The following is a 12,438-nucleotide window of genomic DNA, read 5'->3' on the forward strand; positions in this document are numbered from 1 at the left end:
AAGTTTATTTGGGGAAGGTTGAAGCTCCTTAGAGCACTCTGAGACCTACTCATAAGCAGAACAAGATGGGATTTAAGAAACCTTTACCCTTCACGGCAGGTATGCCACCTCCATTGCCAAGAACCAATCGATTTAAGGTTATGAAGGAACTTAGTCAATTTGGACCTATTACGAAGTTTTCAAGGAAAAGGAGGAAGGAAATGACAGACATCACTAATGGTGGAGAGGATTCTCCTATTGATTCTGGCGGCGGGGACGCTTCCTCATTTTTTTTTTAATGTCATCGATCCTGATATGGAACTACAGGGGAGCCCGGAAGAAACAAACGAGCTATTAGCTGCGTAACCTTGTTGGTAACAATGAGGTTTGTTTTGTGGGACTGGTTGAAACCATGGTGATGGACATGAGCAGACTCGAGGTAGATCGTTTGATTGGGAATGAATGGGATTTTTTTCATTCCCCTGCGAATGGTCGATCTGGAGGATTGATTTCCTTGTGGAAGAAGAATGTTGCTAAGTTTGAAGTTATTGGCAACAAGGAGCAGGTCCTTATTGGGAATCTTACTTTCCCTAATATGCAAAGGTGGACGGTTGCTGTGGTATATGCTAGTAAAAGTTATCATAGCAGACGGTTGCTGTGGAATACTATTAGTCGTTGGTTTGTTCTGATCTCCCTGTGATTGTGGGGGGAGATTTTAATTGCTGCTTAAACCAAAGCGAGAAGAAGGGTGGGAGGAGATTTAATTTCTCAGTGGGGGCTCAAGAGATGGCTCAGTTCATGGTAGATAATGATCTACATGATTTGGGATTTTTGGGTCCCAAATATACATGGTCTAATAATAAATTTGGGCTAAGCAAGATTTGGGTGAGGCTTGATAGAATTCTAATGAATTCTGAAGGACTGAGACAGGCACCGGTTGCAGTTGTTAAACATTTGGTTCAGCTGACTTCAGACCATTGTCCATTGATGGTGAACCTTTTTGCTGAGAAATCGAGACCTGGGAACAGATGGATAAGGTTTGAAGATATATGGATGACTTAACCTGTCACTTGGAGGCTTGTTTGGAAGAATTGGAACAGGGAGGACTTTGGAATGCCTGATGAGGTGGTGAATTGCAAGTGTAGCAGAACTATGAAGGCTTTGTTCTTTTGGAGTCGTAACCGACTGAAAGAACTTAATGAGCTGAAAATTTCTCTGGAGAGCCGTATGGAGGAGCTTCAACTGGTGGATTGTTCTCCTAATGGGCTGAATGAGGAACAGGAACAAGAGCTCAGATTGAAGGCAATTGAGTTGAACACTACTCTAGCTCGGCTTGCAACCTGGTGGAAGAAGAGAGCGAAAGACAAATGGATTGATGAAGGTGATATGAACTCGCATTTTTTCCATTCCTTTGCGTCTGCTCGGAGACGAGGTAATCGTATCATAGAAGTTGTAAATTCTAATGGGGAGAGGATTGTTGATCCGAACCTTATTCAGGAGGAATTTTGGAATTTCTTCATGCTGAAATGGAGAGACAGGCAGTTTTCCCTGGCTAATTGGCCTGAATTCGGTAACCATGATATGATTCCTGCGCAGTACAGTGATAGTATGGAGGCTGAAATTACTGAGTCTAAAATCCGTCAAGCTGTGTTTAGTATGGGCAGTAACAGAGCGCCAGGGATTGACGGTATAACCTCCTCCTTTTTGAAATTTTATTGGGAGATTATAAAGAAAGATGTGATTAGTGTTATTATGCATTTTTTTGCCACTAATGTGATGTGCCAGAGCTGGAAGGAAACCCTTGTGGTGTTAATTCGAAAAATGGAGAATGTTAATATGCCATCAAAGTTTAGGCTGATAAGTTTATTTCAATCCTTTTATAAGATTGTTTCTAAAGTATTGATTAACCGCCTAAAACCTGTGCTGAGTACTATCATTAGTGAGGAGCAGGGGGCTTTTGTTCCAGGTCGATCTATATCCAGTCATGGGCTGATGGCACAGGAAATGATGAGTAAGTTTATGTACTCTAACCAGAAATCTGGACTTATGGCTTTGAAGATTGATATGGAGCAGGCCTACGATTGTATGTCATGGGAAACACTGCAGGAAGTTATGAATTTGATGGGCTTTAAGAAGAGATTTATCACTTGGGTTATGCAGTGTATTTTTCAGCAAAAGTTCACTTTGCTGATGAATGGGAACAGGACAAGGTGGATTGATGCTAAGAGTGGGCTGAAACAAGGATGTCCCTTATCGCCGTATTTGTTTATCCTTTGCTCTGAGCTTCTGCCCAAATCTTTTAAACAGCGTGGAGTGCAGCTTGGAGTTCAGGTGGCTAGGAACACAGTAAGTATTTCTCACTTGCTGTACGCTGATGATATCCTTATTTTTGCAGAAGCTAGCAGGTGCAATGCCGGTCAGATTATGGATCTTTTGGGAGACTATTGTTGTTGGACTGGACATAAGATTAATTGTGGCAAGTCTGCTATTCTTTTTAACAGAAAGTGCCCAAGTTGGAGGAAGAGGATGATTGCTAGAATGATGGGATATAAAAAGGTTGATTCCCTAGAATACCTTGGCCTTCCTCTTGTCATGAGGAGGCTGAATGGGGCTGATTTCTCCAAAATTATGAGAATTGCATTTGAGAAGATCAACCTCTGGGGCAGAAAACATGTTTCACTTGCTGGCAGGGCTCTCTTGATTAGAACTTCATTGTTATCTGTTCCTATGTATGCTATGACCCATACTTCTATTCCTAATGGAGTTCTTATGGCTATTGAAAAAATGGGGAGGCGGTTTTTATGGCAGAAAGATGTTAGCAGCCGTGGGATGCATTATGTTGGGTGGAAGGAATTGTGCCAACCGACGGAGTTTGGGGGGCTTGGCTTTCATTGTCTTACTCAGTGGAAGGGAGCCTTGCGTGCACGGGTGGTGTGGGATCTCATTCAGAATAAGGATTCTATTCTTTACAAGGTGTTGATGGCAAGGTATGGTATGAAGTTATGTGAATATGATCATGGGAAGAAAGTCTCTGTTACTTGGAAGGTGATCCAAGATGGTGCTAAGGTGTTGAGACCGATCCTCAGGTGGAACATTGTGGATGGAAGCCAAATTGATGTGATGCATGATGTGTGGATTATGAATTATAATATTGCTAAGTGGCCAACATTTATTAACATTGAAGAAGTGGAAAATATGAAGGTCTGTAACTTGCTGAATAACTCGTTTCAGTGGAATGTAGAGATGGTTAAGCATTATTTTGGGAATAATATGGCTGAACGTATCTTAGCCATTAATATCTCCACTGAGAGTCAGGAGGATAACCCGGAGCTCATCTATTCTAGGTTGAGTATGACAGTTGCGGCAATGGCTTATAGAGATAGTGAGGAGAAAGGGAACTATGAATTTAGTTGGTTGAAGCAACTGAAACTGCACCCACGGGAACATTTCTTTTGGTGGAGACTATTGAGGGTTGCCATTCCAACCACTCACTGGTTGAATAGAAGGACTTTAGCTGATACATATCTATGCCCGTGGGGATGTAATGAGGAGGAGAATTTAGATCATTGCTCGGCCACGTGCACTAAGTTGAAGCAGGTGATGGAAATTCTTTGCAAATGGGGGTTTAATATGCCCATTGTTAATTCCCTGGTAGATCTAAAGGTTGAATTGCTGAAGTATGCTGAGAATAATCCTAGCATGGGAAGGATTTACTGTTATACAGTATATCAAGTGTGGAGAGCCCGGAATGATATGAAGCACCATAATATGTGTAGATCACCTTCTGTTATTGCTGCTGCGGTTCTCTCTTTGCTGCCAAAACCATTTAAATGGCCAATGCTGGAGCAATGGGGTACTAATCAACCCTTTGGGTTTCCGTCTCACAAGCTTTGGTGCCCTCCCCCTCCAGGTTGGTTGAAGTTTAATTTTGATGCAGCACTTCTTCCCTCTAATCAGGTTGGCTTGGGTGTTATAGCTCGGAATCATTATGGGAAATTGGTTGTTGCTGCGGGGAGAAGGACCGAACACTGGGATGTTTTGCAGGCAAAAATGTTGGCAGCAATGGCAATCCGTGAGGTTTTCATGGATTGGATGTTTGCGCTGGATGGAATCATTATAGAAGGAGATTGTATTAATGCAATCAGGTGGCTGCAAAGGCTGAACGATCGCCAGAATGTGGTCCATCGTAGGGTGGAAGGACCGGATACAACTTTTCTTCAGGAGTTTAAACAGGTTCTTTTTCAATATACACATAGGAATAGCAATCGTGTGGCTGACTTTTGTGCCCACCTTGCTTTAGGGAATGAGTTTACTTTTTTTGATGTGAATAATAGTGAATTCCCCTCAATATTGTTGTCTTTTTTGAGGGAGGAGAGTGATAGGGTATAGCTTACTTTGATGATAGTTTGTAATAGTTTTATTTCATTTTAATGCAAAATGAAGGAATTCAGCTGTGTCGGCAAAGAATCAGATCTTCTCTCAAGCATCTTCAAAGAAGTAAGGAAGAGATTTAACAAATTTATAAAGAGATCCTTACCTTTGGGAAACCTTCTGGACCCTTCAAAAATTCCACTTTCAAGATCTCTCTATCCACACTCTTAAACACTCTCCCAAAGAACTCTCACTCTTCCTCTCAAATAAAATTTGGAAAAGGATTTTTTCAGTCATTTCTTAGGAGTCTTATATAGTAAAGACACAAAAATCTATCTAGAAAACTAAAAATTTCAATTTGATTATCCTGGATCGTACAGTATAATTGCACATTGTACGTATGATCAACTCAAAATTTTAATCATATGATCCTGTACAAATAGATTTCATACTCTGATTTGCATGTCTATGAAATGAAAATGTATAGTACAATCAGTTTAAAATTGAACATATTTGTTCAGTACGATTCAGTACAAATCAATTTTGCACTCTAGATAATGTATTATATGAACCCCATATTATATAGTATGATCAATTTTAATCAAATCATGCTTCATTCAGTATGAAAATGTACTATTTCATTTTTTACTCTAGACATCATCTTTATGAACCTAAGATCATATAGTACGAATAGTTAAAAAAATTTACCTATTCATATGGACTAAATGATACGCTCCCATTTCATACTCTAGGCATTGTCTGTATAAACCTAAGTTCCCACAATATAAATAGTTTACAAAAATTTTTAGTTCGTTTGGGATGAACTAGTACGTAGTCATTTCGTACTCTAGACGTCATCTATACGAAGGTAACTTCATACAGTATGAACATAACTTAGAAAACTTTTAAAACATGGTTCAATTAACTCTATTAGGGAGGAACATTCTAAGAAAATCATCTTGTATGATACTTGATCATACAGTATAATTATATTTAAAAATTATAATTTATACACTTCCTAATGTGTGTGTACGGTTATAAATTACAATCACACTCTCTCAGACTCATGAAAAATATAAAAAGTATAAACTTTAATTATAATAAACTCTAATTTAATCTATCTTGAAGCCTTAAGCAGTTTGGAGTATGATTTCTCTAAAATATTAGTACACACAAATAGCAAAATAAAATTTCTAATATATGTTGGAAGAAATAATAATCAATATAATAATATTTTGGAATCATCAAAAGCACACATGATATAAAAACATAGTTATAAAAACTAAGTTGCAATAATCTCCCTTTTTTATGATGATAAAATAATTATTGTTTGAGTTAACATTTAAAGCAATTTTCTCCTTAGCTCCCCCTAAATGATTATCTAAACTAAAAGTATGGGGCTCCCATGAAGATCAAAAAATACAAACCTAAAAATTTAAAAAAGAAATAATCAAACACAAACCTAAAAATTAAAAAAAGAAATAACAACTACTAAAAACAAAAACAACTCGAACAAAATAAATTAACACGAACAAAAACATACACACATGCATAATACAACACACGCATATCAAAACCTAAATAATATTATGATTGATTCAAGTACTAAAAATAAAAATAACATGAACAAAAACATGAACACGAACAAAAACATACACAGTATAATACAATACACGCATAACAAGCAATCAAATAATATAATGACTCCTCCATTTGACAATAACAAAAAGGAAATAAACACTTGAAATGAAACATTTCTATAGATAAACCAAAAGAGTTGAAGAAGAAAAGATTTTTAAACAAATTACAAATGCAATATTAACTTTGTTATAGTAGAAGGAATAATTTTAAATTTTTAAATCAAAGAGCAATTAAGGTAAGAAAAGTCAATCAGGTTCATTGTTCATACTAGAAAAATTAAATAAAAAATAATTATTACAAAAATGATGAAATAAAGATTAATTAATTTTGAATTCAATAGTGAATATTATTATTAATTAGATCAATTTGGATTAGAGATAGAATGATAAAGGAAAGAACAATGTAATGTTTTCAATTGGTGACATTGCACATCTTTTTATTTTCAAAAAAAAAAAAAGGCATTGCACATCTTTTCAAATATTTTTGGCACACCTTGTTCATCTTTTCTATTTGGGCTAATTTTATGCCTCTTTTCACTTTGTGAATCATTACACATCTTTTCTATTTTTTCCTACTTTCTACATCTTTTTTTTTTTTTAAACTTTTTGGGTCATTTCAATATCAGTAATCAAAATTCAAATTCCACTAATAATAAAAAAAACATATTGAAAAAGAAAGAAAAATAATAAGACACCAATCTTGTAATAATTATAGCTTAGATATGTTTGTCTATACGAATATAAAATTGATCTCCTTATCTACATGTAGTTATAATTTAATTTAAAATTTTGAAAGATTAAATTTTGTAAGGAAATTAATTTGTAGAGCAAAGCAATTGAGAATTCCATTTCAATGATCAACTACAAAAGATTTTTCCATTAAAAACGCAAACATTTCAAGAAATTAAATTCAATGCAAGTTTACATAATATTCCATCATTTCATTGATTATCAAAGAGCACATACAACATATTTCTCATTTCATATCATTCCATATAACATCATCCAACTAACATCAACTCAGAAATTAAAAATAATAAATGAAAAAACATTAAACTCATAGGAGAAACATTACAATAGAAAACACAAAAACTCATAAGCAATAACAGTACAAAAGTACATTTAGTAATCAAAGGGGCCCTGATCTGGAGGAGGTGGTTGGTTAAATATTGAAAACTAACTACTGATAGTAGCTATATTTATGTTCACCAAGTCAAATTGACCTCGGATCCAACCCATGTCTTCATGATTTAAGTGATTCAAAATTTGATCAAAGCATTGATCAAAATGAGTATCCAATCTATCAAAGCATTGGACCATTTCTTGGAAGAAACTTTTGTCAAGTGCATGTGTAGGTGAAGGTGCTTGAGTAGGAGCTCCCCCTTCTTCCTCTGAATCATCACTCTTAGAACTTTGATCCTGCCCAAAAAGTGTTTGAAAAGAGGCATCAGTATAGTAAATAGGGAGTTCAGTGGGAGGATCATGATGAATTAGATTGTACTTCTTTTTTAAGATATAAGCAACTAGTTATCCTAAAGACACATTTTTTCTTTCTCTTATGATAAGGAAGTCTAATCTAAAAAAAAATTATAAATATAATCCATGATAAGTTGGGCTTCATCAAAAAGTTTTTTAGTCATTATTAAATAATTGACTTTGGAAAAAAGAGGAGTCATGTTAATGGGATCGCCAGCTTTTAGAATAATAGAGGTTCTCAAAACATGTTGGATGATCCTAGCATTTTGATTGAGAGTATAAACATGAGACAAATGACTCACTTGGGCAACACCTCTAAGAATTTTATTAATTTTGGACCAATCAAAGTTAGCTCTGGAGGCTAAAGTATACTCTCTAATCCCTTCTCAGGTGGAGAAAGTTGCCTTGATCGTCCTTTATAATTTCTACTTGTTGCTTGAGAACATAGGAGGTAATCCTAGTGTTGTCCTGATTTACTCTCATGTTCAGTAGAAAAAATTGGAATGTATCTTTATGGTAGGCATAGATGAGAGTCAGGATAAATAAAAGTTGGGTTGAAGCGAATAAGGGCATGATAGAGAAATGAATATCACTCTATATGAGAAGTTGAGAAGGGGTGATTTTAGCAGCATAATACATAAAGTAGGCATCCTCATTCTCTTTGGATAAAAATTTATCATCCCTACTTGTTTTAGAGGAGGGCCATATGATCATATAGATGAACATGTACTCATCTAGGATGATCATAATAATAAGATTATTTAATGGAGGTTAGGTTGGTTCCCCATAAAAACTAACAACAGGACCATATAAATGAAATATGATTTCGTACATACGATCTATAATCAATAACTGACATTAACTAAAAAACCATCCCCACTTGTATAGAAGAATCATTACATGTCATATAGTATGATGATGCATCATACAATACGAACTCCTATAAAAAACTAAGTTTTATACACTCAACATAGAAACCTATCATGTACAAACTATATAATTTGTATAGGAAAAAAAAATTATACAATACAAAAAGAACACTTAGAAAATAAGGCATGATGATTATAAAATGTTCTCAAAATTAATCACCTTAAATCCAATGACATGCTTCAAGTAAAATTAGAAAACAAAAGTAAAAAATGCAAAACTTGGCACAAAAAAATAAGCAAAACAAACAAATAGAAAAAATTAAACAAATGCATATTCATAACAAATCAAATTTTACAGAATTTTCAATTTAAGCATTAAGATCAATCACACCTAACCTAGTTCTTAAGTTGCTAAATATGTAGAAGGCCAACGGTTTTGTAAAAATATTTGCAAATGTATTTTTAGTAGCAACGTGATGTAGTTCAATTTCTCCCTTAGCTACTTGATCTCTAATGAAGTGATGCCTTATATTTATATGCTTGGTTCTAGAATGTTGAATAAGATTCTTTGAAATGCATATGACACTATTATTATAACAAAAAATTATAATTTTACCAAATAAAAATCCTAAGTTAAACAATTATTATTTTAACCAAAGAATTTATACCACATAACTACATAAGGTAGTGTATTCTGCTTCAGCAGTAGATATGACTAATAAACTTTATTTCCTACTAGATCAAAAAATTAAAGTATTTTTGATAAATTGATAAGTTTCAGATGTACTTTTTTGATCAACCCTCACCCTAGAAAATCTGAATCAGAATATCTTATTATTTAAAAAGAAGAGCTATGATTAGGATACTTAATCCCTAAGTTTTGAGTTCCCAAATTATATCTCAATATGATTTTAACTGCTGTTAAATATGATTCCTTTGGATCATATTGAAATTTAGCACTAAATAAATACTGAACATTATATCTGGTCTGCTAGTAGTCAAATAAAATAATGATCCAATTATTCCTCTACATTTCTTTTGATCAAAAGATTTTTCCGTAGGATCCTTATCTAACTGCACTGAGAAACTGATTAGTGTAGTCACTAGTTTAACATTATCAATTTCATATTTCTTAAAGATGTCCTTAATATAATTTGATTAACTAAGAAAAGTTCTTTCATCATTTTACTTTATGCTAAAATAAAAAAAAAAAACCTTAAATCTTCCATCGAACTCATCTCAAATTCACTACTCATTATTTTTGAAAAATCATCACAAATAATTTTATTTATATATCCAAATAAGATGTCATCAATATATATTTGAATAATGAGTATGTCATCTCCTATCTTCTTTAAAAAGAGGATGGTTTACACACTTCCCTTCATAAAATATATATCTAATAGGAATGTGCTTAACCTCTCATATCAAGCCTTATGTGCATATTTTAGTCCATACTATGCCTTTTTCAATTTAAACACATGATTAGGGAATTTTAAGTTTTCAAAACCTGAAGATTTCTCAATATAAACATCTTCTTATATCTCCCCATTCAGAAAGGAACTCTTAACATCCATTTGATATAATTTAAAATCTTTAAAAGAGGCAAAGGCTAATAAAACCCTAATTACTTCAAGTTTGGTTATAGGGTCAAAAGTTTCTTTAAAATCAATTCCTTCTATTTGATTATACCCCTTGGCTACAAATCTTATCTTATTTCTAATTACAAATTCTGATTAATTTATTTTATTTTAAAATATCCACTTAGTTCTAATAATACTTTGATCCTTAAGCCTTTTAATTAATTTTCAAATATTATTTCTTACAAATTGATTTAATTCTTCCTACATAGTCAAAATCTAAAATTTATCTGAAAGTACTTTATTTATTTAATGGGTTCAATCATCGTTACAAAATCATAATAGTTCACTTCTTTGTTAAGTCCATGCCTAGTCCAAAGACTCTCATTAGGTTCACCTAAAATAAATTTCTTATGGTGATTCTTAAAAATTTTCTTTCTTTAGGCAAAGGGTCTTCTTTTTCCTACATCTTCTTCAAAATTTGTCTTTTCAATTATTTGGGAGATATTTTCAATATGATCCTCTTCCAACTTTGGCTCTTTAAAAGTACTAGATTCATCAAATACAATATATATGGTCTCCTAAACTACCAAAGATCTTTTGTTAAAAACTCTATAAGATTTTCAAACTCTAGAATATCTAGGAAAAATTATTTTAATAGATTTTGGATCAAATTTTCTTAAAGGAGTTTTTCCATTATTATTAATGAACACCTTACATCCGAAAATATGCAAATGTGATAAATTTGGTGTTCTTCCCTTAAGAAGTTCATACGATTTCTTATTCAATTTGGATATAATGTTCATCCTATTTAAAACATAACAAGATATACTAACTGCTTCAACAAAAAAAATATTTTTTAAGTGAGTATTCTGTCAACATGGCTCTAGCAGCTTCAATTAATATTTTGTTCTTTATTTCTACTACCCAATTCTGTTGAGGGGTCCGAGGTGCTAAAAAATTATGATAAATTCCTTTCTCTTTACAAAAATGTTCAAATTTTTATTTTCAAATTCACCTCAATTATTACATTGAATTTATAGAATCTTTCACTCTATTTTCCTCCGAATCCAAGTGCAAAATTTTCAAAATTTCTTAAATGATTAACTCTTATGAAATAAAAATTTAACCCAAGTGAATCTTAAAAAATCATCAAATATCATAAATCCAAACACTTTACCTCCTAGACTTACAGTGCTAACCAGTCCAAAGAAGATCTATGTGAATAATTTATAATGATTTGCTAGTTCTAAGATCCTTAATGGAATTAAAGGAGGTCTTCACCTATTTTCTTATTTGACATACATCACACAGGTGATATTTAGTAATGTCTAGTTTGGGCATTCCTCTAACCAATTCTTTTTGGGTAATTTTCCTAATATTTGTAATGCTAGCATAACAAAGTCTCTTATGATTAACCATGATTTATCAAAGAAATATTTGGAGATAAAAAAGCATTAGAAGATTTAATACAATTCAAATCAAACATGTATATATTATTTATCCTAATTCCACACAAAACATTAATTCCATTTTGACTTATTATGCAACTAGTGGAAAAAATTTTATACTATAATCCTTATCACATAGTTGACTAATACTCAATAGATTATGCTTTAAGCCTTCAACAAAAAAAATATTTTCAATGAAAAAATTATTTAAATTTCCAATTATACCCATCCCTATCACTTTCCCAGTGTTATTATCTCCCATTGTAACCTTGCCTTCTTTCCTAGCTTCCAATGATATGAATTGTGTCGTATCTCCAATCATGTGCTTCGAACATTTGCTGTCCAAGTACAAAATGCTCTCATGAGGTATTGTATGTGAGAATTTCTATAAGATAATCAAAAGTTAGTCTTGGGAACCAAAATAAGTTTGGGTTCTCCTCTTGGAAAAAAAATCTAGATGTATATTTGAAATGATTTATCTTATGTATCTTAGGTCTCTATACTAAATAAGTTTTACTATGAATAATGCAAGTGTGTGAGATATGCCCAACTAATCCACAAGAAAAATATTTAACTTCAAGAAAAAAATTTATCAATATATATATATATATATATATATTAAATTATCTTTTTCTAGGTTCTGATATTTTAGGCTTCTGATCAGGATTGAAAAATTATTTAGGTGTGGGTGGAATCCTGTTTTCCTCATGTACTTTGAATTTCACTTTAAAAAATGAGTTAGCACTTTCTAAAATAACATTTACAACTTTCAAATAGTGCTCTCTACTATAAGATTCATCAATAAATGTTTTAAAATTATTTTCATGTTTAGTATGTGATGATTTAAATAGTTTATGCTAGTTATTCAACTCATTAAACTCTTCCAATAATTTTATGTGGTTGTTATCAATCAGTGCGTGATCTTTCTTAAGGATTTCATCCTTTTTTTATAATTCTAAATTTTTTTTACTCAACCTAGCATGCATCTTTTTGAGTTTCCTATAAGCTGTATAAATTTTCTCAGAAATATCAAATAACTCTTCATAGGTTAAGTCACTTACCTTTTTTTGAT

The 12,438-nt window shown here is 32.7% G+C and overlaps 1 protein-coding gene across 1 annotated transcript; it reads left to right on the forward strand.

The window, feature by feature from the left end:
* The first annotated feature begins 765 nt into the window (after positions 1–765).
* On the forward strand, positions 766–4,368 carry LOC110109442. The gene is made up of 2 exons (XM_020840510.2): positions 766–1,016; positions 1,080–4,368. Exons 1-2 carry the CDS (start codon positions 766–768, stop codon positions 4,366–4,368), a joined length of 3,540 nt encoding a protein of 1,179 aa, XP_020696169.2.
* Positions 4,369–12,438: the final 8,070 nt, after the last annotated feature.

The sequence above is a fragment of the Dendrobium catenatum genome, unplaced genomic scaffold (genome assembly GCF_001605985.2).
Source record: "Dendrobium catenatum unplaced genomic scaffold, ASM160598v2 fragScaff_scaffold_1299, whole genome shotgun sequence".
Taxonomy (NCBI): Eukaryota; Viridiplantae; Streptophyta; class Magnoliopsida; order Asparagales; family Orchidaceae; genus Dendrobium; species Dendrobium catenatum.

Excerpts from the sequence above, each read along its gene's own strand:
- LOC110109442 (XM_020840510.2), top strand. The coding sequence starts at position 766 with ATGGCTCAGTTCATGGTAGATAATGATCTACATGATTTGGGATTTTTG. Across the intron at positions 1,017-1,079 it reads CCTGGGAACAGATGGATAAG|GGAGGACTTTGGAATGCCTG; the intron begins GTTTGAAGATAT and ends GAATTGGAACAG.